Source organism: Camponotus floridanus, unplaced genomic scaffold, assembly GCF_003227725.1.
Source record: "Camponotus floridanus strain SB8 unplaced genomic scaffold, Cflo_v7.5 scaffold72, whole genome shotgun sequence".
In the NCBI taxonomy this organism is placed as follows: domain Eukaryota; kingdom Metazoa; phylum Arthropoda; class Insecta; order Hymenoptera; family Formicidae; genus Camponotus; species Camponotus floridanus.
Window position 1 is genome coordinate 775,088 of NW_020229841.1, and position 27,108 is coordinate 802,195.

General features: G+C 39.6%; 2 protein-coding genes across 6 annotated transcripts in view; one reads left to right on the forward strand and one right to left on the reverse strand.

Annotated features, from left to right (window-relative positions):
- Positions 1-27,108, reverse strand: part of LOC105248657 (E3 ubiquitin-protein ligase highwire) — a 185,950-nt gene that overhangs the window by 15,562 nt on the left and 143,280 nt on the right. The window lies entirely within an intron of this gene.
- On the forward strand, positions 362-19,993 carry LOC105248656. Of its 2 annotated transcripts, none has more exons than XM_011253564.3 (4): positions 362-1,045; positions 15,544-15,963; positions 16,899-17,191; positions 17,418-19,993. In XM_011253564.3, the coding sequence occupies exons 1-4, from the start codon at positions 827-829 to the stop codon at positions 19,198-19,200; spliced, it is 2,715 nt and encodes a 904-aa protein (XP_011251866.1). In that variant the 5' UTR covers positions 362-826; the 3' UTR covers positions 19,201-19,993. The 2 variants fall into 2 exon arrangements, with proteins under 2 accessions (XP_011251866.1, XP_011251867.1); XM_011253565.3 differs by lacking the exon at positions 362-1,045 and adding an exon at positions 12,597-12,676.

The window sequence follows — 27,108 nt, forward strand, 5'->3', positions numbered from 1 at the left end:
ATAGACAGTGCACACCTGGCAGGTGTGCACTGTCGAAAAGAGTCGTCGTTAAGCCATAGACAGTGCACATCTGCAGGTGTGCACTGTCCTATGGCTTAACGACGACTCTTTTCGACGCAGGTGTGCAGTGTCTATGGTTCCCATGAACGCAGCGCAACGATGAAGTCCTCGAGAAAGAGCACGAGCGCCCTCTGATTCCTTCGAAGCCGATGATGACGAGTCATGGTCGAGTCATCTCCCTCTTTATCTCTCAAAAGGCCTAAGAGAGACAAGACGTGCGGCGAAAGGCGAAAAGAGAGAGAGAGAGAGAAAGAGAGTGGCGAGTCGCTGTAGATCTAGGTGGGGAGCAGACACCGATCGTGTATGCTACCGACCACAGTTTAAAAGCAACCTTCGTAACGATCGCATCAACTGGTCTCTAGTCGCCTGGCTTCCTTCTGTCAACGAACGCGCGCGAATCGATTAATTAATCGATCGTTGATTTCACTTTCCACGCATCGTGAAAGTTCGTCGTCAGGGATCAAGGGCCCGATAAAGGGGGAGATGTGTCTTCTTGTTTGCCCGGACGCGAAACGCAAGATCCATCAGCGGAAAAAGTCGCGAGGATAAGGAATACAGTGTCTCTTGATCGATCGATTTACGCGATCGATTGGCAGATCAATGATGGCATGGGTCTTCGCTTCGCATGCTTCGTTGTGTCTTCGTATCATCGTTCCACGACGAGACCAGTGATCGGATCGTTATGAGAGAGGCCGCGATCGTGCGAGGAAATTGACAGGTGATGATCTAACGATCGCTCTGATCGCGTTCGATCGAGGATCGTCGCATGATGAGTGCCAAGCGAAGAGTGTCGAGCGGCCTGAATGGGCTCGTTATTAAGTGTGATCGTGGGATCGTATGCTTGGTGTTTCTACTGTGGTATCTCGCGTTCCTCCCATGCATCGTCGAAGCCACGAAGGCAGGGATATGTGCCATGAACGGCTGCAACTGCACCACTCAAGCGCACCGATGGATTAACGTCAAGTGCGTCTTCTCCAAAGAACAGGTGAATGCAAGGGCCGCCGTTGCGACCTTTATAATTTCGCGATAAAAATAAGCGAAATTAACAGAGAAATCAAAATTATTCTTCTCTATCTCTCTATATTTTTTAAAAAATCCAAAAATTATTTAAGAAATTATTAGAATAATTATTAGAATATTAAAAATTATTTAAGAAATTATTAAAGATTTTATTAGATTTTATAAGAGTGTAATTTTTTTGGAAAAGAAAGATTCTATATCTTATCAATAATAAATAAATTACTAATCAATTAAAAGACAATAAACAACACTATAATTCGGTGGTTCTGGGAAATAAAGATATCATTCCTCTCTTACTTAAATTGAAAATTAATACTCGATGCCGATTCTTTCGAAAAATACCAACAATAAGCGACAAGGAACTTTAAAGTTGTCAAAGTCGCAACTGTTGCTCGCGCTTTTGATTAATGCGCAGTTTTTCGCGAATTATACGCGAAATCGCGATTTATCTCGGCATCCGGCGCTCCATAAAAGAGAAGTCGTTAATGCACGACGGTGAAAGTTTACGGTGGAGTTTTGGATTCGCCTTCCACGCGAGATTAGCATATAAATCATTGGCCCGGTAAATACGCTGGGAATCGCGTGCATGGAAGCGCACGCAATGCGTGCGTTCGTTAAATGCAGACCGGAATCAGTCGCGTAGAGAGAGATCTGAATTTCAAATAATTGTAAGATTATAATACATAAATTTATAATATATAACATATAACATATAAAATATATAAAAATGTTTATAAATCAATATATGCGAAATTTGAATGCTAAACAAGATCTGATATTTTCATCGATAAAAGTTTCTAATAAATTTAAAAAAATAAATTAATAAATTTAAATAAATTAAAAAAAATTTTTTTAATTTAAAAATTATTTTTCGTTTATCATTATTCAAGTGCAGCACCTTTTTAGATATAATATGATAATAAAAATAATATTGAATTAATATAATGAAAATTGGAAAATTCGATAGAAGCATGATTGAGGGAACATGTGACGTCCGTTTCTTAAACTCCGTCCCTGAGCAGGCACAAAACAAGCTGTAACTTGCACCACCACGTTTCTGTATACGGTATAACGTGCAACAGCCGCAGCCTCACTTGCCGCTCCCGTTGTCAGCTGCACTCAAGCTGAATATCATCCGCAACCGATGCAAAGGCGCGATGCGATGCGCTTCTCGCCAAGTTTTCGAAACACGAGAGACTCAAGGGTTGAAAACGTTCGCGATAAAACTATCACGTACAACATGCCAGGAGCGATAAACTTGTTCAAATAATGGTCAGAGATATAGAGTAAGATCTCTCTGATAGATTTGAGATTTTGAAACAGATTTGAAATATTCCAGAGCCATGCGTTGCAAGAATCTCTAGAGATACGATATACGATATATGGTCCGTAACTCGATTTAACTCCGATCATAAATTTGTGATTGAGATAATACATGATTCAATTTATTTATGGAACGGAAAATTGATTTTACTGCAAAGAATTAATAATGCAGTAACGTTTAATATGTTATGGCAGCCTCGGTAATCTTTTAGATATTAAGAGCGATGATATTTTGCTAGAGAACCTGCTTTTCATCGCTTGAGGAGATGATGAATCTAAATCAATAATTTATTCTAGTTTGATTACATGTAATAAGACGTAGAACATTAATTAATCTATAATTCTTCTCCGAACGGAGGTTGAATTTCTGCCATGCTTCTTGACCGCAAACTGGAGTAAGCCTATTCCCTATCTACGTTATGATCAACCGCTCGCATAGAAACGGAAACCAGTTTTAAGCAGCACTCACAGCACTTGCCTTCTCTTTTATGGTAGCCCGACATACAGTCTAAGGCCACCAGATCGTTTTATTACTTTGTCGCCATTCACTATTTCAGGCTGTTCCGAGTAATCGAGATATTTTCATGCAATACATAAATTATTTAAAATAATTACAAATAAATTATAAATAAATTATTTAAAATAATACAATAATTATTTAAAAAAGTATTAGCTAAAGAGAAAAATATTAATAAAATATCTTTCTCAAATTAAAAGCGAATCACATTCATTTTTGAAAAGTATTCTATAACATATCTGTCTTATAATATGAAAAAAATCTAAAAGTTATCGATATTTCATTGCAAATATTTAAAGTATAATTTACATGATTTTTTCACGTGACTTTTAACGTATCCTCAAACAACTTTTAAATCATGAGAGCGATTCCTGTCCAACCGATAAACGCGTTAAGCGTAGGCGTGACGCGCAGTACAACATGTACCCAGTGTCCTTAACAATTGACAGACAGCAGAGTGACTGGTGGTGTCGATGAATAAAGTCGATAGTAACCGGCCGAGAATAAAATAACGAGTACGTCGAAAGTGTTACGTACGTAAAATTATAAATACACAGTCGTTTTCAAAAATACTAGCTCGAAAAGCGAGGGCATTGACCAACCAAGCGGGCTACAGTGACGGTGTTTTATATTTGCTCAACAAGTGATAACACAGAAACAACAATTGGCAACGTTAAGCCACTATTATACCGTTGGACGGCAGATACTTGGTAATCAAATCAGATTCAGTCACATCGTCACTTATCATTCCAACGCCATTAATTTCATTTATCGTACAGCCGGTTCATCGCTGTGCGATATAACTGACTGGGCTACTCCTTCTTGCTACCTCGTGCAAGTTCACTCGTATCGAAACAAGGACACTTTAATTTGATCGGCGGAAATGACAAATCAAGCGGCGATCAAATACTGAAATCACGGCGAAGAGTGTAGAAACACGCGGATCCCTCTTATAGGGAAATAATGCGAGATTTCCTCCCGCGATCGAGGACTCCGATAATAAAAAGTGATCAAGTTGACTGAGATAATCGATTCATAAATAGGCGTGAATGAAATATTGTTCGTCTTATTGTGCTCTATTATTAGCACAATATCATAATTATATTTACTAAAAATATTACTTAAAAAAATTGCTAAAAATTATTTAAAAATTACTAGAAAGTTGCTAAAAATTACCGAAAATTATTTAAAAATTATTATAAAAATTACCAAAAATTATTAAAAAATTATTAAAAAAATATTTTGTACACATTAAGTTTCATTTATCTTATATCTCTTTATATTTCGCTTATTGATATTTCATCTATGTTAGTCTCGATCACCGAAATTATTTTGCATATTTTACGAGATCTAAAGGGAATACAATTGAGATATTAGAATGAGTCACATGTACACATCCTCACGCGACTTAGACGTTTGACAATAGCCAACTCGCTCGGAATAGAATAGATCGGTCCCGATATCTCCCTTGAATTCCTCCTCGTGCATTCGATCTCGAGCTTAGGTCGACTTCCGCCGCACGCAATTTCCGATCGGAGGGTTCATCGCGAGCGATGCATTGTCCGAGTCAGCTGCTTCACGAATATTTTCTACTTCGTTCGACAACTATTTCAGTATCGCCGCTCAAGTTTGACCCTAATGTAATCCCCCTACCACGTGCTCCAGTTCTAATTTTAGGGTCGAATATTTTAGGGAAGAATTTCCTTTCTCTTCCCCCTTTCATTCCGACTCAAAAAGAGGCGGGGAACCGGGTGTACTGAAGCTATCAAGGATGACTTTTGGATCTCTACGCTAATGTTCGCGAGATGCGCCTTCAGGTGGTCAGCTGTTATTCGCTCGACTGCCGTTGCGCGGGATTTAATTCGCGTGTTTCGCGGTATCTCTGTTGCTATTCGCGATGGTCGTCGATTCGGAATTACACGTGGAAACAACAATTAACGTTGGCGCGCGTTAGCCGTTGCACACCAAAACAATTTCGCGCGGCGCCAGTTTAGGCGCGCGATTTAACGCTCACGGACCCGTTAATAAGCGGCGGCTTTTCCCGACCTAACTCGATTACAAACCGATTGCGATTATGGGGAATGTAGGAGGGCGGGCGAATCTGTTGACGCAAACCGACAAAAACAATATGCCGGCGATTAAAGCGTGCTCTCGCAACGCTGCTTGTAATTTCCCTGTCTCCAACTTCGTATCTTTCCCCCCCTCTCTCTCTTTCCCCATCGTAATCATCTCGAGTGGAGCGAATAAAACCTAACAATCGGAACTGGAAAATAACACGTCGCGCGAAATCGCGCGAGAACGATAGCAGCGCTTAGGACGGAAACGATGCCACCAGATGCACGCGTTACGTTCGACGACCTCAGCTGTAGAAATGTAACAATATTACCTGTCCGCAATTACATCTCGTTAGTCTCGTTAGTCTCATGAAAACAAAGTCTCTCCCCAAAAACTATCCATTCGAGGTCGCTGAATGTTGCGTTAAATTTTACGAGGAGGAAGGGACACACATTGACTTTTATGAGAGTCCTCCTTTCATCCGCATCATCTGCTTCAGCTGTCGATGAATTAATAAATCGAGTAATTATTCATGTACTCATCCTAGGACCCAGAAAGATCAGGAATGTCGTGCGCACGAAATCGCGCTGCGGGTTCGAAGTTCGCCTGGTCCAATCCTCGCTCAATTTATTCACAATAGGCCCTTTCAACGAATTACACTGGTCGGAGATAGTTGGTCAATGCGAGAGAGTCTCACATTGACCATGATGCGGGCTGATTCACGAAGGATAATCTTACATAAATCGAATCTTATTCCCTCGGGCTCAAAAGGCAACTTTTAGAATACATTTTAAAACCTGTATGATATCGTATTTATCCTCTTTAGAATTAACATTCTCATGTAAATCATCCGAAAGACTTTCTTTCCTTACAATCATTGAGAGTATTAATTTATAAATTGATCGATGATAACATTAAAATTGAAATGCCTAGATCTGACCGAGGCGTTTCTAATTATTCAGTTCATGTGCTCATCCTAGGACCCAGGAAGATCGGATCGATGGGAATTTCGTGCGCACAAAATCGCGCTGCGCGTTGGAAGTTCGTCTGGTCCGATCCTCGTCTCGGCTCAATTTATTCACAATAGGCCCTTTCAACGAATTACACTTTGGTTGGTCGGAGACGTCAACGCGAGAGAGCCTTGATCCTATGGAAGTTCAACGATCATTTTGCGCTGTCGTATATTATCTCTCTACGATTCCGATCTACCTTTGTGTTCCCCAACACAATATTTCACAATTAAAATCCGCGAACACGTCGACTCGAAAACAATCCTCCACTCGCATCGACGAAGAGGGCGAGATCGCGCTCGTGAATCTTTCAAAGAGTCTCTCGACTTCCCTCTCTCTCTCTTTCTCTCTCTCTATCAGCCTCCGATAACTTCGATAATCCAATAAATGGTTCGATGAGAAAGGGAAGAGAGATCCGACGTTATCTCGATCGCGGAACGCGCTATTATCACTCTCGGGCCATCCTCGCGCAACCCACCCTCCGGAATGATAAATTATTTTAGAACGTCCCATCTCTCCCCCATAGTACATACAATACGTGCATCCGAGAGCCGATTGCGGTTTGCCGGCTTTGTCTGGAGAATTTGCTCCGGGGGCGTAGATATAGCCCGACATCCTGCTCGTTTATTCGCAACGATAACTCTCTTTCTCGCTTTCTCCAACGTCTCCTCTGCCACGAATTCTCTTCAGTTATCGCGATTAGCCACACGTGCGAAGTGCCTCGCCTATCTGCGCGAATACGTCCTCTGTGTATATTAAAGCGTCGAGATATGTGCACGTGTATGTGTGTGTGTGTGCGCGCGTGCGTGTGAATAGGATGGAGAGACCAACAATCGCGTAAATATGAGTGCATTTACGCTCGCCTGATCCAAATCATGTGTCTTCCGCGTTGCAGCCCGTGAAACCGTAGTGGTTCTATAATTTAGACTCCCCTACGCAATCTACTGTGATCGGGTTAACGTTAGAAACGCCTTTCCGGTCTCGCCATGCGTTTGATTTAGAAGCACGTTGTTCCAATAAAAGATTCCAACAACATTAATATCGATTAATATTTCTTCAGCTATTCGAGTATCTTCCTTATCTCTTCACAAAAAATAATGCATCTTCATTTGTATTTCTACCAATTTATTTTCTAAAGGGCTCATATAAAGATATGAATGTTTCTACAAATGATTCATTGATGATGCGTATTAATTGAAAGAGGAGAGGTTTAGATGATTGATAAAATCTCTAAGTGTAATAGAAAAAAAAAAGATGGAAGTAGAGAAGATATCGATTGCAGAAGATTAAAGCGACGGAAAAAAAACACACACACACGAAAAATGTAGCACTTAGCAGATCGCAGGCCATCCAGTGCCCGGTGCGCTGCGGCAATTAACCGAATTATCCCTCGACGCGACCCCCGGTCGGAGGGTCCCCCTGGCCCTCTCCTCCCCCGCGGCAGGGCATAATGGCGCTCGCATGTCGGCAAAGGCAGAGGCGTATTCTAGCGTGGCCGCGTTATGCGAGAGAGTAATTTCATCCCATGTGCACGATGCGAGAGGAGAGCCGAGTGTCAGCTCTACGGTACGGGTGGCATCGCGCCATTCCGCGAATTAACTTCCGGCATTCCCCATGACGATCGCCGTAACGCCGAGCCCCACGCGAATTCCACGGAGGGGAGATATCCGCACGACCTGGAGATACACGCCCGTATAATAAGTACACTCCGGGCTCTTCGCGAGCGAAACGCTCGCCGGACGTGGGCGCGGAACATTAGCAGCGCGCGATAAAGCCGGCCAAAAATTGGCAGACATTAACCGCGCAGAATGCCATGCGTGTCTTCTTGTCCACATTGAATCGCATGTCTGATGATCGAATTGCTGTTGCTTAGTTTAACCCCCTTAGCCATATATTTTCCCTTACATCCAAAATCTTTGAACAGAAAAAAAGAACATTCTTGTCTGGAAAATATCTTTAATATGAAAATCTTGAGATGAGATTATGCGTTAATTAAAGAAAAATATTATTGCTTGAATAATTGCTTCCTTGAATAAAGCAATTTTATATAGTTCAATCAGGAAAAATATATTCTTATGATTTAAGATTTAATTTTCTTGAGTCGAAAGGAAACAATGTTAAACAAAAAATAACATTTTTAAATCAAAGATTATAATTTGCTTAAAGTAGAATTAAATAATTATATATTCTTGAGATGACAATTACAATATTGAAATAAGACTATAATATTGTTAAAATTTGAAATTATTAAATTCTTCTAAGAAGATTATAGATTACGTATATATGAAACAATGAATGCGTTAATTTAAATATATAAGTTTTGATTTGACAACTTATTTTTTTCTATGTGTCAATTCGTTTTCTGGGATTTTTCTGATCCCTGAATCTGAGTCTGCTGTCAAAATTTTCAATTTAAAAAAAATTTAAGATGATGGATACAATGAAAATTATAAATTTAAAAGATTATAAATTTTTCCTTTAAATTTGGATTCTGGCTTGAAAAATTCTTAGAGAGAAAGTTTTCGGAGATACAATTGTTAGTTTGGATTTAGTACGGAAAATATTGTATTTTTTTTATAGAAATTTTATTGATAACAAAAATAACACGATGGATAAAATCTGAAAAAAATTCTAAAAAATATTTTAGAGTGTAAAAAATTCTAAAAATCTAAAATCTAAATTTTTGAAAAAATTGCCCCTTTGATTTTAATAAATTAGAGGAAAATGCATTTCTTCGTGAAAAAGTACTAATTTTGACTATTTTTATATACGATTTTTACAATTAACATTTAATGACTTTATATTTTTTTACATTTATTGATGTTTTAGGGATTTTGTAGAAACAAAAAATCCGATATTTCTTGTTAAAAAAAATAGTGTAAGTGAAAAAATGAAAAACTGCGAAGAAAAAGATGGGCCGCCAAGTCATGATACAAAGGGTTAAGCAATAGAACGAATGCATTCGGGCGGAAATAATTTTATTTCTTTTCCGATGACTATCTCTCTTAAGTGTTATGCATAAATTTCTTGAATAAACCGAATAATTTTTCGATAATTTGAATTAAATTTGCAACGCATCGATCGGGAACAAACAATCGAAGTGACGTATGTGTCATAAATTCGCTGAAAATACAATCTCGCAATTTCATTATCGCAAAAAGGGACGATGCGTCCCTTTTTTCCAAATATAATATTTAAATCTTATGATAACATATTAACGAGCCGGATAATTAAATCGGAATTGTTTAACAGGCACCGTTAGAGAATACGAGGGAAACCTGTAATTATAATTTCGTTATACCAGCGAATAGTATTAAATATTCAGGTCTCATATTGCGTGGAATTATCGGGAGTATATCAATACCCGTAATGTGCTATACATCAGATAATTTAACGTCAGATAATATTCCAGATTTACCTTTCAATCCAATTTCGTATTCCGTGATTTTACGATGATTGTATATTTAAAAAGACGCAGACACACTCTCTCGTTGTAGTCTCTAGATGGACCAACTAAAAGGAGAGATATAACAGCTACTGTGTATTATAACGACTACTTTCCTCCGCCTTTTTAAATTGAAGGCGAGATTCGTTTCTCACGGCCGATTAATTTCGAGGAGCAGAAGAGACGGCGCCTGAGGGATCTCTCTTTCTCGCGTGCCAGAGTTTAGAATAACTCGATTGTCTTCCTCCCGTTCACCTCGAACTAGAACTAGACAGTGAATCGGGTTATTTTTACAACGTCGCGGAGAAACGCCCGGGTTTCTGTTTCCCCGACTATACGTCAATTAGCTGAGGCGCAAGTTTGTCAGTGACGAAAACGGAAACTCGAAACTTTCATAGACTCGACACTTATCCGGTTCATTCATCTCGACGAGCGTCTCTCACGCCCTGGATGACGAGAATCGTCGCGACGAATTGAATGCGGGGGAGACACGTCATCTGCGTTTCGATTAGCGTCTTCCAGGAGCGGTTAATGCGCCGATCTGATGATATACGGCCGTCAATTCCTCGCCGATTTCAATTCAGACGGCGAATCTTTGACGCGCGTGACTTGGCTGCCGTAGACGTCTCTCTTCGTGCGAGCGAATCGAAATGCGCGACGCGTATCTCCAATACGCCGTTTAATTATTTATCCATGCGATGGATGTTTCTCGTCGCATAATTTGGAAGTCGGTCGATAATAACGGTGGAGGTCCTCGAGGAAGGCCAAGAAATTTAATAGAGAGATACTCGCTTTTCTCACTCGCTCGCTCGAGTCTAATTCATCTTGCGTAACTTCTCTCATTTTCCGCATTTTATTTTCGTTCATCCGTCATCCGCGTCAACCGTAATGCGTTCGAGAATAATTATCTCTCCCTCTCATCTTTTTCTGCAATTTTTTCAGCAATATCGAATTCTAATATTAATCCTTAAAGTCACATATGGGTTCCTATTTCATATTTTAATAATAGAATCTCGAGATCTTATAAATATATAATCGATAGAAATATTTAAAATTTATTTCTTAATTTTTTTGTTTTTATAATTTTTAATTTTAATTTAATTTTAATTTTCTACAGATGTCAAAAAATGTACGTGAATTTTTATAAATTTTTTCAAGTATTTTAGGACAACTAAAACAGTGACAAGGCATTATGTATCAAAGAAAAAAAATGTGTGACCTGTAAGGATTAATTGCACCATGGAAGGATTTGCATTTTATTTTTACTTTCATCGACGAGAAAAAACAATTGTATATAAAATTCTTGGAATTTTAATGAAATTCTTCAAAAATTGTAATATTAATTACATAAATAACAATAAAAAATTAAATTAAAATAAGGATAAAATATTGACTTATTTGCCAAAATTATGCATCGGAAAATATTTTATACAAACGCCTCTTCAAGGTTGCTCTTTCCCGTGTTTGCTCTGGTAAGGTCAGCGTGTGCGAAAATATTTTAACGCCAGCGAATAACCTTCGCGAGTTGCATTAGGTCATTATAATAAACAGGATTTCTATCCGATCGTTCCATTCGTCGAGCAAGGATGGCGTCCGGAAAAAAAACTATCAATTCTCATGATAGCGAATTCGCAAATTCCACGGTTACCACGGTATCCAATGGTGTTTGCGCAATCCGGTTAAAGTGACCTGCTCTCTTTATTTCCAGCTCGATGCATCGCACGACCAAACTTATCCCACTCGTGTTGTAAGTTGAAATAATGTTTCCTCGCCACCGATGCAATGTGACCCTCGCGATTCATCGATATTCCGGACATTCAGCTTTCTTAAGATTCCCTTCGCTAACGGTACCTACGTACTGCAACATCGACGTTGCGGTTTCTCGTCAGAAATATATCCCTCGTATTCATATTACATTGTTGTATCATCATGTATGTTTAAATAATTAATCAGATAACGGGAAATAACGTCAAATAATACGGCCTCTTTATCGAATCGCGAAGGAAAATATACAGAATTATCTTATCTTAAATACAGCGTAATATATGTTGTACATAATGTAATAAAGTATTTAAAAAATAAATTCATACGTGAAGAATCAAAATTTTGAATTTCTTATAAATTCAGCGAGCGTTAAATAATTCTGTAAAATTCGTAATTAATTCTTAATTGATTCTGTAAAATTCTTAATTAATTCTTAATTGATTCTGTAAAATTCTTAATTAATTCTTAATTAATTCTGTAAAAATCTTAATAATTCTTAAATATCTTCTATCCTATTAAATGAGTCATATCAAAAATTGGCTAAATGTCTCGTGAAGGTATCGCGAGAGAGGGAGAACTCGAGAGATCTCTAAAGTTTTCCTCTTACAAAAATCTTTCCCGTATAGAATCGAAGCTAAACCAAACATATGGAATCGAAACTAAACCGAAACGATAACGGAAACGGTTCGATACGCTTCGTCGCTGAACGAAGCAAAACGAGATGCGGAGCGATGTTAAAAAAAAAAAATCCGCTCTAAAATTTCAGGGCGGTCCGGAACAAATTGTAGATATGTAACCGTTCTCGAATAACTTCAGCTGCCGGAAAATTTCGGAAGTTTAAATACAAATGTTTTCGTATGGATTTCTTTGTCTCCAATAGTCCCCTTTCCCATCGTGAAAAATACTCTCTTTAAAATCGCTTTAAAGTGAACAATGGGAAAAAATTGTGCGGAACCTTCGATGATTTTTAAATTTAAAGTTCGATCGAAAGTATCTCAATTGATGGGAAAATTGATCCTATGACATAATGAATTTATTTTTTATTTCAATGGCCACTATGTTATTAATTTATCGAATATATTATAGAGGAATTGAGGAGGAGTGAAATGAATCGATGTCTAGAAATACATCGCGGCAATCGTAGAAAATTCTATGGCCGCGGGCCAGCTCGTCATCTCGGTACTGTAAAATTAATTCGCACCAGCGATTTCACGTCTTGTTGTTCGTGAAAGATCTCGAGAGAAAGAGAGAGAAAGAGGGAGAGAAATATTCTTTGTGCCCAAGGACCGCGACGCAGAAATAACCGATGTTATCCCAGCCCTTGAGTCACAATCGTGCGACTTTTAAGAGCAGACTTAGTCATTCGTCGAGAAGCATAGAAAGGAACGACGCATTTTCCGACTTGCATTCGCTCTTCCCTGACCGCGTTTCTCCTCATCCCGAAGGACCGACAGCAGTAACAGCTGGGTTTCGCCACGCAAAGTGCGTGCAAAGTGATGTCATCGATGCCACATAATGAAAATGGATCCGATACAGAGCCCCAACAAAGGGGTTGTATCACACGTTGACACATACGTATTTTGCTCGCTTTTCTAATATTACGGTTTTTTCTCTCGTGTCTCTCTTTCTCTGTTTTTCTCTCCCTATCTATCCAGCTATTTATCTCTATTTTGCTAATTAATTCTTTCCGCACGAAACTCTTCTGCTGAACTTCAAGGAAGTCACGTATATTTTTAATTAGAAATGAGCATAAACAACACTGCTGCTCACTACTAATACTGTTTTACTTTACTCAGCGTTATCAGCCGGAGAAGCGCGTATCTCATCATACGGAGTACACAGAAAATCCGCATTATGTTGTAGTAAAGGATAGATATCAGAAAATAATATTACTTTATAAGAGTTTAGAGTAGATTAAAAAGTGCCGTATTAAAATAAAATTAATGAGTCCTATAACAAATCAAACAGAGTCCAGTAAATTAAAAATTAATAATTTTGCGCGATCAAATATGTATGATAATGAGGAGTAATGTACATTATTGTTGCGAACCTACTTTTATTTCGCGCAATAAATTTCTGAACTTTATCTAGATGCACTTTATGTCGGATGCTGTCATGAAACTAAGCCCGATATCATCGATTGATCGAATCGTACTGAAACAACGATCACCGTAGTCCAACAAGATTGCCTAACATTACACCATGCGTTATCTTAATCGATCTTACTTTCTCTCTTTCTCTCTTAATATTTATATTAATTTAAGATGATATCGATACGTGAATACTTTTTCTTCTCTTTCTGACAAGCAAGCCTTCAAGGGTAAATCTACCGGTTGAAATCAAACCGCGACTTATGAAAGTTCGATTGCGATGAGGAGACGACAAAACAAGCAAGGGAACACCGGAGCCTCGCGTTACCGTGTAACCAAGACACGGGATGCGAAAGTCGAACCGTACGCATTACTAGTCGCGAACAGTGACTCATCGGAGTTCTAATGAACTCTTGAAACGATTTTCCGGTGCTTTGAAGGAACCAGCATGGCACGGATGCCGCATTATGCGGTCTACGTTTATTGAGCTTTTTCGTGTGTGTAGACCAAAGTTGAACGTAAAAATAAACCGGGATACACGGAAAAATAATTTCGTACGAAAAGTAAACATCCGAACTTGGAAGAAATCCAAACGGGAAGAGACCGATAATTCTATCCATTTCAAGCATTCCATAATTTTACGAAGAGATTTGAGAGAAGCTAGAAAAAAGATACACAATTATTTATTTATTTGTTTATAAAATTTATCTATTTATAAATTATTTATTTAGAGATTTGTAGAGTATATCATTCTCACAAATGGCATCCGCAACTCTTTAGAATTCTATTTTTCAATGACAGAGAGAAAGAGCAAAGGAAGAATATTTGATAAAAGAGATGACTTTTAAAATATGGTGGTTTTTTTATCGCAAATATCAAAAGAGGCAAACAGATAATAAATCGGAAATACAGAAAAATAAATTATGTATAAAGTGATTTATAGTCGTATTTTTTGTGTCACGAAATACCTACATTATAATGTATTATCAAGTTGTCAAGATTACTCATTGAGGTACGACCGACACAAGCTTGTAGTTGTGTTGTAATATCTCATATATGGAAAAATATCTCGTAGATAATGATTTAGTCCTCGGGTCAAAGGTTCTTGCCGCAGCAAGAAACCGGATGCGTTCACATACACACACACACACACACACACACACACACACACACACACACATACACACATATCACCAGAAACAAAATCAGTAATCTAAAAATAGAGAGAAACGAATAATTTTCTATAAACTGTGAAAAAGAAACTTCCTTGATTGTCTCCAATATTTATTCGTGAATCGTCAAAAATTTCTGCAAAAATCAAATTTTGTGAATGATTGTGAGATTTCAAGGGTCTTTTGTATAGGCTGGCTAAATTTCCTCTGCCTTACATTTTTCAATGATCTTCAATAGGGTCGTTTCGCAGTCAGAAGTATTAAGAGATTAAAATCTCTTTCTCAGTAGTTTATCGTAGAACTCTAATCTGTCTTTTTACTAAACAATGTAACATCGAACAAAACTAAAAGGAATCTCTAAAGAAGTTCGAGTGACACGTATAATCAGGGTCAGCGCAGAGAATATACTGGCATAAACTGAAGGAAATTTATAAATAGTCTCGTCAGGAAGTCGACGTGGAGTTCAGTAGAAATATTTCAAAGTCTCCTCGGAAACTCGATTGTTTAATGAGAATATAATTGTTACTTCACTTCTTATCTTATCTCGCTCAATTAACTATAACCATGTATATTTACAATAAAATAAATTTTTAATAAAATAAAATGAAAATTTTATAAAAATTAATAGATAAAATTTAATAAAATTTAATAAAAATTTAATAAAATTTCAAATAAAATAAATTTAAAAAATTTTTTTGGAATTATAAATTTGAAAACTTTGAACCAAAATAAAATTCTTTTTTCAACGATTTGTGAAACTAGCTGTTATGTGCAATTAATGTTGTGCAAAAATATTATTCTTTCTATGTATCAAAAAATAAAATGTGTCGTAAATTATTACAAAGCGAGAGGAGGCATAATGATGTCAGAAAACAGCCTTAGTCAGTCGCTAGATATCCGCTCATTATGTAAACGCACAAGATGTAAATCTAGATAGAGAAGCAAATGACGAGGCACCCGACCTTGGAGGTGCGAGATGTCGATCGCGCGACATTACCATCTTCTTTAATTACACCTGCTAACGTTCTTTCGCACAGACTCGACATAGCGTCATGTTTCATCTCTCGTCTCGATTTTCCTTCCCTAGAACGTGGAGCTGGAGGAGGGGATGATTCCGCCGGACGCGTCGGACGTCGAAATCTCGCACTGCCATGAACTGAGGATACACACGGGCGCGTTCGACGGGGGGGTGCCTCTAAAACACGTCCACGTTTCCAGGATCTACAGCGTGGTCGCCAAGAGACAGGCCTTTCAGAACCTCAACGCGTCCAACACGCATCTCGAGGTGTCCGAGTGCAGCAGCGTGTTCCTGGAGAGCCACGCCTTCCGGAACACGCGTGGTACACTCAGCATCTCGATATCGCGTTGCAAAAACGTGGAGATCAAGCCCAATGCCTTTTCCTGGCTGCTGTGGATCTCGGTGAAGGATGTAAAGTCCCTCGAGCTCTCCAGCAATGCCTTCAAATTCGAAGCGCCTCAACACGGACGACACGGACCAGCGACCAAGGTTATCTTGATGCATCGTTATTAATTATTAAAGTATGATAACGTATTAGAACCGATATTAATGTATCTTTATCGTCTTATGAATGGAATTGGTTTCGATAAAGATAAACAATAGACGTAATTCCTATCTCCTTATATAAATTCTCTTTTAAATAAATGAATGCACTGCTTAATCGGAAATTTTGGAGCAATTTAAACTTAATATTTTGATTGGGAACAATTAAATCTTTTAACGAGAAACTATCGTACTTTAGAGGAAAAATTTAAATTTTTAAATCGATATGCACGTTTGTTGTAATTCGAATTAACACAATTAAGTGTAAATTAATTTAATATTTTCAATTGAAATTCTTTTACACGTAACTATATTTAATCTGTATATTTTTATTTCCTCTGCTAGTGTATGCATGATCAGAAAGAAATTATATTTAGAGAATGTTGTTAATAAAGTAATAATAGTCGAAATTATATTATCGAGTTAATTAAACTTATTTTAAAAATAAATGACATCGTATATGTTTAGCAATAAAATCGTATTAATTTGACAAAAATTAGTATTATTATGAAAGAAGAAATTAACGGGGATTAATTAAAAAATCTAGTAAATCTTTTTCCACAATGTTTCTCTAATGTAATTAATTTAATGCATTTACGCGCTGCAATAACGTATTAATTTAATACATTTACGTGATACTCGCATCCCAGTTATATTATGTTACTCAATTCTGATATCGAATAACGCATAGATATAAATATTTTTAATAATAATATTCATAACATTCTCCGTTTCAAATGTCACTAAATGAGGGCAATTCACTGATTTGCACGAGTTATTATTCGATTAAACGTCAGATACAATAAATGACTTTTAGATCGAGTAACATCTTGGAAATTTAATAACACAATTTTGAGATTGTCGTGCTCTTTGCAATACAGATAATGTTCCAAAGTGTGAGGATCGCCGAATTACCCAAGGCAGTGTTTCCTTCGGCAGTCGCGGGAATACGAATGGACGACATCGGGATCAAGACTATACGCAAGGACGCTTTCTGCGCGATGACCATCCTCAGCGTGATCATCAGCAACGCATCGATCTACGAAATCCAATCCGGCGCCTTCAGCGACAGAGCCCTTATACAACATCTCGAGTTCGTCGATGTGCAACTTACGAATATCAATACGGCGGCCTTCAGGGCTGGTCACGACAATCTGACCATTCAATATTCAAGGTTCGAGATATTAAATTCACTTCGCAAAGTTACTTATCATATTTACAGCAGAAATTCACGGTCGTGAAATGGAAAGCAATCCGTCTCTTCTTTTCTTTACATTGCTTCAGCAAACACAACAAATTCAACTCCAGTCAATTTCTTAATTTCTTGTCCTCGAATTTCGATTTCTTTAATTATTTAGTATTTTATTTTAATGCACGTTTTAATTTTATTATTCTGTTAGATTATCCGAGGTAGACACCGGGGCCATCAACACGTCAGCGGCGAACGTCACCTTCAGCAACAACGAATTTGGGCATCTGCGCCCTGGTTCGATTGTCCTTCACCAGTGGAACTATATAGCGATCGACCACAATCTCTTCAAGGATCTCGAGATCGAGGCTATTAAAGCGGAGGCTATTAAAACGGAGGTGGGCGCCATTTCCAGTCCAAATTTCGAATTCTCCTTTACCGGTAATCACATAGAAAAGGCGCGAGCGGGCGCGCTCAAGTTCGTGGCAATCTCGCAGAGTGTGAACAGTGCGCGCATCGGTAACAATTACTTCAGGGAGAAGTGTAACTGCAATCTCGAGAAGTGGATGCGCGAAGTGACGGGGCTCGATAACTTCGCTTCCATGATCATGGAATCCAGCCACTGCATGGTCGACCAGAATCTGGACAAGTGCCTGAACCTGTCCGAGGGTTACATAACCATGCGCAACTTTACGCAACTCATCTGCACGCAGGGATCTCACATCGAGTGCGAGAAACCGTCGTCGAAACCGAAGCCGAGCGTCATCCCGCCCAGCGTGGGCCCTCACGTTTACCCGAAACAAAAAAACAAATATTTTGATATGGAAATGAGCGAGTCGGAGCAGCTGGAGCGCGAGAAGAGGATCATCATCATCGTCTGCATCGTGGCCGTCTTCATCGTTGTTGTGGCAATCCTGGCCTCGGGAATCCTCTACGTACGTCGTCGCGGGGTCTGCCCCAAGCTGACATCCGGTCCGCTGACGAATCTAAGGAGCTGGTTCTCGTCCAGCAACGGAATGACCGCCGCGACGTCGGCCAGATCGATCTCGCGGCTGAGCGTGCACGAATACGTCGGTCTCCAGCCGGAGACCAGGGTCCTTCATATCGAGGAGCCTCAGACGAGTGTTCAAGAGGACGACGACCAGGAAAACGACGATATTTATCCGTTCGCAGAGAACAAGGCCACGCAAACGTTACCGGAAGAGCTCACGGAGGAGTACCTGAGGGATCTTCGGGAGCGACTGAGCGATCCCGACAATTACAGCCAGGCGAGAGAGATGATCGAGCACTTGTACGATCTCATCAAGGTTGAAGAGAGCTGCAACAACAACAACGATCGGCAACCGGCGGCCGATCGGGAGGAGAACGCCTACGATGTGATCCATCTGAGAGTCAAGAGGTCTCGCGGAGCATCGAAACCGTCTGTCAACATCGGCACCAAAGCACCATCCTTGGAGAAGTTATTGCCCAGCGCGATACGAGTCAGACCACCCATCACGGAATACGCGCAACCACACGATCAGCGGACCAGCGACCAGAATCACTTATACGCCGAATTACCAGGTGATGAGACGGTCCCCAGCACCAGTCGATTGTCTCAACCGATCCTAGAGAGTCTGATCGGCCGGGCACCTCAGCCGCTACCGCCAGACGTGGTTAACGATCATCTCAGCAACGATGGTCCACCGAAGAATTTGGGCTACGGTGCGGATCATCACGAGGTGGATTCTACCTGCAAGGATCAACCTGTTAGGCCGATGAGCTTCCTCAAGGTGCTCGGCGAGAGTATTCTGGGCGCGACCAACAAGAAGAACAACAAGAGGCCGAACTCGCTGCTGTGCGAATATGCTGAACCGTCAGATGCGACTGCTCATCTGTACTCGGAGCTGTCGGAACCCCAGCAAGCGTCCGCGTCCACCAGCAAGATGGCCAACAGGCCGCTGCCCACTAAGCCCGATCAGGATTCCATCGTCGCGAACGCGGCCAAAGCGTAGCGGCACCCATTATCTGTGATATAAGTGTTACGTGCTGCGACGATGAAGATTGTTAAGGTTCCTTTCTCTTTTCGACTCAACGAGCAAAGTGTGTTTGCGCCCTAGCGATTGCGTAAGAGATTGCGCCTCGACTCGGATAATGTGCGTGTATGTGCCTGTGTTCACAATAGCGAGAGGAAATACGTCGGAAATTAGTGCAATTCATGCGTATACAAGGAACGAGCCAGACGCGCGTGTTGAGTACCAAGTGCTGTTACTTTCAAACTGCGTGCGTGCATGAATAAGCCCTTGTTTAGAATAATCGCGCACAGCCAATTTTATGTAGTCGGTTTTATTTTCGTGAAAGGGGAGGACGAGTTCGAGTATCGACCAAAGTGCCTAGGCTAGGTTAGGTTAGGTCTATGCTAAAATACCACGAGCGAATCCTGCCAATTAGTTCGATTAGTGAATCGTTAAAAAGTACTGCGTGGGAGAAATCGAAGAATTTATTTATCCGCGAGAAAGATATCACGAATGAGGTGAATTTATATATATTTGCTTTAGGAATTATTAAATAAGTATTTTAAAATACCACGAGCGATTTCGTGCCAATTAGTTCGATTAGTGAGTCGTTAAAAAGTATTGCGAGAGAAACCGAAGAATTTATTTATCCGCGAGAAAGAAAGCACGAATGAAATGTGAATTTATGTATATTTGCTTCAGGAATTATTAAATAAGCATTAAACCTTTGGTACTCGAGAGAAATTAATCAATCCCCGCTTTGAAACATTTGAATTATTTTCAGTAATTAAAATTTAAGGAACCGAGTATTATATATGTATATTGAAAATTTGTTTTTTAAATTTATTTTTTAAATTTTATTTTAATTAAATAATCAATAAATTTCATTGCGACACAAGAATTAAACTTTTTAAATATAATTGTAATATAATGGTTATATTTTTAAATTATATTCTGCAATGTTAAATAATATTTTGTAATCTTTATAACGATATTTTTAAAAATTTTTATATTACTCTACTTTTATATAATATCGAATTCACATCGATTCAAACAATACGAGAGATGGCGTCGAAATATGGAATATTAAACTTTTGAAATATAATTGCAATATAACTGTAATATAATAATTATATCTTTAAATGATATTCTGCAATGTTAAATAGTATTTTGTAATCTTTAGAACGATATTTTTTTAAAATTTCTATATTAATCTACTTTTATATAATATCGAATTCACATCGATTCAAACAATACGAGAGCTCGCGTCGAAATACGGAATATTTCTCTTCGTTTCCGCAATCAATCCGCTTAAATGGGCAATAAAACACCGCGTAGAGATCCAACAATCAGATCTCCCTCCGGCTGCTCTCGAACAAGTATCTCTCGCTTCAGATAACACCCGCGCTAGTGTCCGAGGCGAGAAAGAGAGAGACAGAGGTATTCCAATTCACAAAGTACTTAGTCGTAAGTTCCCCGAGTGCGCATCGATTACTCCTCTATCTAAATCTCTCGCATTCAAAGCGCTCGTCGTTGTCTTATCTCAAAGAATTTTACGATTCGAGCAGTTTCCCATCTCGCTCCACGAGAACGCTTTCGGGGGGGTTCAGGGGTCGTCACGGCTACTCTCGTATCCTTTTTTTTTTCTTTTAAAGTACGGGCAGTGGTGCTCCTCTCGAGGAAGCCACGTCATCCTGGAAGCAGCGTGGCTGGCTCCGATTCATCTCGGAGCGTCCCGTGAAAGCCGAAAGATATTCTTAATCTCTCTCGGGGGGCGCGCAGTCAGCGTATATCCACGGCGAGACCAAACTATTTCATGAAGAATGTAAGAGGAGCAAATAGAGCCGGCCATAGGCGGGGCGGCCTGCGTCGCAGCTGTTGACGTTTAAACGGTCGCTCTTCTACGGACGGTAAAACCCAGAGAAAACTCTGGTCGGCGACGCGAGCAACAAAGGCGACGCCCCTGATGGTAGAAATGACGGGGAAAATTCGCGAGAGGGAATAAATATATATATCTCTCTCTTTGCGACGATCAATCTTCCTAATTTCGATGCTTGTATTCTTTCATCCTGCATTTTTCGACGTCGCTCAATCCAGGTGTAAAGTTATAGAGTATTCCTTCTCGTCTCCTAGTAATTCGCAGTCGATTTTTCCCTCGACGCGAATTTAATCTAAGAGCTAATTATCGCGCTATTTAACGTTGAAAATTAAAGCGCCCGGACAAATTAAATGTCAGGAGCGTAAAATGAAAGATGAGACTTGCTTTCTTACTTTTCAATTAATTGGAAATTAAATGTTACCGCGGTAAAAATTTCATCCGCTCGAGGAATTATTGTTGGGTGATTGTAAAGATTGTAAATTACATTTTTATCGGATAAGAAATTGAAATTATATTCTTGTTACAATAGATCGCTATTCATCGGCGTGTGTGTTTTTTTTTATAAATATATTTTATACATAATATATGACAGTTGCTTCGCGAACGAGCGTTTGAAATTTTAATTAAATTATCTAAATTCTAAATTGTTTTTAACAACTATAATAATACATGACATAATTCTCATAGTCTACTTTTCCCATCCAGGTAAAGAGCGCTAAAAGCTCTCTGCCAATATTTGTACACGCTTGAGTCATTGTGTCTTCGATTACGTCACGTAGATAAAAATGAGAAAATGTTCACGTATATCGGAGAAAATCGCGAGTTCTCACATCGAAAATATTTATAGACGGAGAAAAAAAATTACGTTGGAGACGAAAAATTGCAACGTTTCGAACGAACGATGTAAAACGCAAGAAATAACATTTAACGACACGTGATACGTGAATATTTTGTGAGCAATTGAATTTTATCTTATCTGGGCGAAAATATACAGAGCGAGCGGAAGCTCTTATGTGTCTGGGCGACTTCTCTTTTCTACCAGAGCTGCGATTTTTCGCGCGTTTTATCATGCGGTATTTCGTCGACAGGTTAAAGAGCGATACCGAGGCGTGTACGAGAGCAACGGGGTCCGCTCGCTATCGCGCACCGATTCCGCGGGATTGTTTATGGCCGACTATTTTTTAGATAAGAGTGTCATTTTTCTCGAGACCGGCTGTTCGTCGTGGAGAAGTCAAGAGAGATGGCCGAACGAGTTTTCAACTGGATGCAATTTGTTGCTTTCTCCTCCACCTTCGATCCACGCTCCCGGCACAGACAATGTTCTCTGGCACGAATTTATGGACACTTAAACATTATTTAATTTACGACCGTGTGTATATATATATATATATATATATATATATATATATATATATATATATAGGAATTTCTTCTCTCTTTTTCCGCGAGAGAGAAAATATATATAATATCGCGAAATTTATTTCTCCATCAAATTCACTTGGAAGTATCTCTCACATCCCATTTTCTTCAATTAAAATCGAACTAGAGTGAAATTCTATTTGAAGATCCTATATGAGGTACATATATAAGATAAGATACATCTATCTCGTATTTTCACGTCACTAAACTCGCTAAAATAAATTACAGCGTCTAATTCGAGGTCCTAATTTTGTCAGAATCAGATTTCGACTTGACGGATGGCGATTGATCGCCCCGAAGACTCGCGAGGCAGAATAGGTGTCCCAAGGCGGAAGTGAGGGATGAGATCATAGTGGCTGGATCAGCAGCGTGTTCTCGCACGGTAGAACATAATCCGCCAAGCCGGCCGAGCAGCAGCAAGCAGCTCTATCAGGTTTCATCAGCGGGCCAATCATCTCATCACTCGGATGACCGTCCTAGCATCCGATTCCGTCGCGCTCTAACCCGTTTCTCTGGTCCCTGACCTAATCCCTTGTCGAGATACCGGGGAAATCGATCGAGAATCACCGGCGGACATCTCGCTTCGGCACGACCGGGTTATCGAAGCACCGAAATCACGAGGGGACGATCTGGGGTAACAGCTTACCCTAATCCGGAGAGCTTAGATCGTAAATGGATTTTCCATTTCGCGACTCGCTGCGCCCGAGTCGGCGAAAACAGCTCTCACGGTATAACAAACTATTGTAATTACCGCAAAACTCATCGTCACGCGTTACAAGATGGCACATGCGAGCCACACATGCGACAGAAAGAGCAGCTCCAACTCGTATTTGTCAATAATGTTTAGTTTGACTCCTGAATTTGTTTCCGCCCGATATATTCGTCGATCTGATATTAATTAATGGGCAACGCATTACAACGTGACTACTGTTTAATTCAACGTAAACAGATATCGAGAGCGAAAAATTTCCCATTCTCGATGACAGACGAATAAATATGGATCCAACGATGGTCACATACATTAACCAGTGGTTTCATGCCGCTTACAAGCGATATGTTTATTTAGATATTACGCGCCATGTTACATCGGGGATATATTTCCGCGAACACTCAGGTGAAATAATATTATCCCCCTCCGAGCGATCGAAACGAAACGTGTGCCGCGTGTCCAGGTTTCCACTTGGTCGTGACGACATACCGGGTGGCGTGGTCCTTAATATACGCCGTGTGCGTCTTACGACCCGGTGTGTCACCTGTCGCAACGATATTGCATCCGAGGCATCTAATGGACCTTTAAACCGAACGTCTTTCTAGTGTATATAAGCTAACCCGTGTCATCGACCTTTCCTCGAGAGCAACATATTCGGCACAATTCGAACAAGATGGGCGCAGAAAATGAGATACCTTCTTTCGGGAACAAAAAAAATTACCAAAAAAAACCCTGCAACAGCTGCCTGTTGCAATTTTGGGAAAATTGATGATTCTGAAGGGAAAAGAAAAACAGAAACCTGTTCCCTTTATCTACGATCGCCTTCTATTATTCTATATCCTCGCACTTTTTATGCACAAAAATCACAAATAATGATAACAAGTTTCCATTAAAATTTATGCAGCTTGATTAATTTTTGTCTTCACAAGAGTAGATTAAAAACTGTTTTCACTTATTTCTAATGAAATTAATTAAAAATCTTTTCTACAATCTCTGTAAAAGTGATTCAGTTATATTTATGTTATAGATTTATTTTTAATATCTGGATATTGAATTATGGGAGAATAAAATTTGATATAACTCTTGTTTCTTAAGAAGGAAAATTTCAAATCGTGAGATGGCTCGGGTTTCGTTAAATCACGTCGATGGAGATTCGGCCCTTTCGGATATTCATGAAACGTCGAATAAATCCTTAAATATTTTAAGGATTTGCTGGGAAACCGCGGACGCATACTTATCATCCTAAGAGGCTTTTTTCAAAGGATCTACCGCGACGAGAAGCTGCAGCGACGTGGATGCACAGGGTGCATCCGTGAAGCGTTTGCCAGTCACGTGTCGAATCTCGAGACGTCTCGCGAGAAAAACAAAAACGGAAGAGACAAGAAACAGGATGTCGCGGTAGAGGCGAATGCGTATCCCACCGCCGCGATAATTATAAATATAAACCAGAAAGTGCATTCCGTTCGGGGCGCTTCGTACTCCAGAAATAATGCGATTCTCTCGCTACTCGCGAGTTGAAATATTGCTCGAGAAACGAAAATGTGCTACGCGTGCAATAATGTTGCACTCGCCGCTGCAGAGGCGGTCATTCAGATGCAACTACGCGCGAAAAAGATATCGTTCTCTCTCATAAAATTTAAAATGAATATCTTAGGAACTTCTCTTTTGGACTTTGATAAAAATATAAAGTTATCTATCTATCCAATCTGAGTTATATAATCATATCCACTTCAAGTAAGAAGATGTAACCTAATTCAAACTTAATTTTTCAATTTTCAATTTTAAATCAGAAATAGATCGGAACAGATTTTGATTAGCTTAAGTCTGCTATTAAATTGGTCTTCTATTTGAGTGCATATGATGGTGTGAAATTTATAAAACTTTTTTTGTAACTTTTTATTGACAATATATGTCAAAGTCATTCGAAATCGATGAGATCGTAATGTGCATAATTATGCCTTTTTCTTAATTTTATTAATTGAAGATTTTGAAGAAAAAAAAAAGTGCCGCCAATTTATTAGAAACGAAGGAGTAGTCGAGTTCGTAATTTTCTTTTTATCTTTCGCCTTAATAAATAAAACGCAAAGGGACCTCGGATAAGGGGCCTTTCTATTTTGCAATTTGCGCCTTGCAGACGGCATATCGAACGAGCGACTCGTACAGTCCCGCGTCCTCTTCCCCATTGGAATCTAAATATACCTCGTGATATTAATAGCGTATGGTGTGCGGTGGTGGCAGAAGAACCGTTTCATACGTCCATGATGCGGTCCTCGGTGCAGAAAAGAGCGCATTCTGCCCGAGGTTGTGTGCAAACTGGCCGACAATGCGGTCCTGCGTGTCACGTAGGCGGCAATGTATGCGTCAAGTGCAACGTTTGCATCCGTAATTAAGGGATTCGTCCCGAAAAAGGCGTAAATGACGACACCTCCGGAGAGAGATTTAAACATTTCCGCGTTATGAGAAAAAAAAATAAATAAAATAATATACACAATAGGTGGTAGAAAAAAACATAAAAATAATTCTTTGAAGATTAGAACGCAGAAAGAAATACATTGTTGACACTTTTTCGAGCTTCAATGCGAGTAAATTTAATTCAAGATCACATTCCGACTCGTATTCCGACTCGAGCCATTCATAAATCAGAGAAAATGACTCGACATGCATGCTATTCACTTACGCGACAGTCTAGCATTGTCAACTGATCTGTGTGTGGGTGTTTGCACGTCGATGACGTGTGTGTGAAATAATACTAGCAACGCTATAGGTAGAGGTCAATAACACGTCTCTTTTCATGATATCGATAACGCGTGAGCTATGGACGCCTATATTTCGCACTGATTGATCGTTCGGTCATCCAGAAGAGTTATCGACCGTTCGATTCAGTCTAGAAGAGTTATCGTGCCACTCGATTTCCACTAGAAACGCTCCGCCGCGATTATTCATTTCCCACTTATTTGATACCATCGATTACGTCGATGCGAAAAATGCGTCAATGATTAGTGGCTTTCCTCGATGATGAGGAGAGAGAGAGAGAGAGAGAAAGAGAGGAGAGGAGACCTCGAGACCGGGCGGGGGAAGAGAAGGGAGGGAATAATTCCTTATAATAATAACGTGCGCGTCGATCAAGTTGTAGGAGGAGCGCGATGAGATCATCGGGGCGGAAGTGATGTTTGAATGGAGTTGAGAACTTAATTCGTCTCGCTCTCGGCATTCTTTATCTCTCTCTCCTTTTCGCCGTCGTCGTCGCCGCCGCCCTCGTCGATCATAATGCCCCGTCGCGACGTGAGAACTCATTACGGGCGGACAAAGTGGCAATTTCGTCGGATTAAACGCCACGAGAAGCGCCCCCTCCCCCTCCCCCTCTCCCCTCCTTCCCGGTTCGCGGAAGGACGCGATTAAAAGTAAAATGCATTACGATCAACAGGACGATTATCAAACGTTTTTTCGAGGCGCGACGTTAAAAACTCAATCTTTGAACGAGCGTGAAAACTTTTATATCTCGATAATCTCGGATGATACGTATCAGGAAAAATCTCTCTTTAGCACTCGTCAAGAAAATATATATTGCACGATGTAGGATTTTACGCTCGCGTGGAAATTCTTTGATTTAAATTCTTTGTTTAATTCTATTTGAACGTGTAATTGAGGATTAAAATAGACGAGCTCGCGCGCGTAGGGAACTTTGTCGTGAAATAAAAATTTTGTAGTGGAAAAGCGGTATCGAATCGAGACAATAACCACAAGAAGTAAAAAAACGCTATAAGCCGAGAAAGCATATTTTTTGAGAACAACGTTTCAAGGATATTATTTTATGTTTCTTCCTATAAAACTTCCAGCACTCTTGGCAAAGGAATTTCATGTATTAAACTTTCGCCTTTTATGTACGTATTAAAGTTTCCTC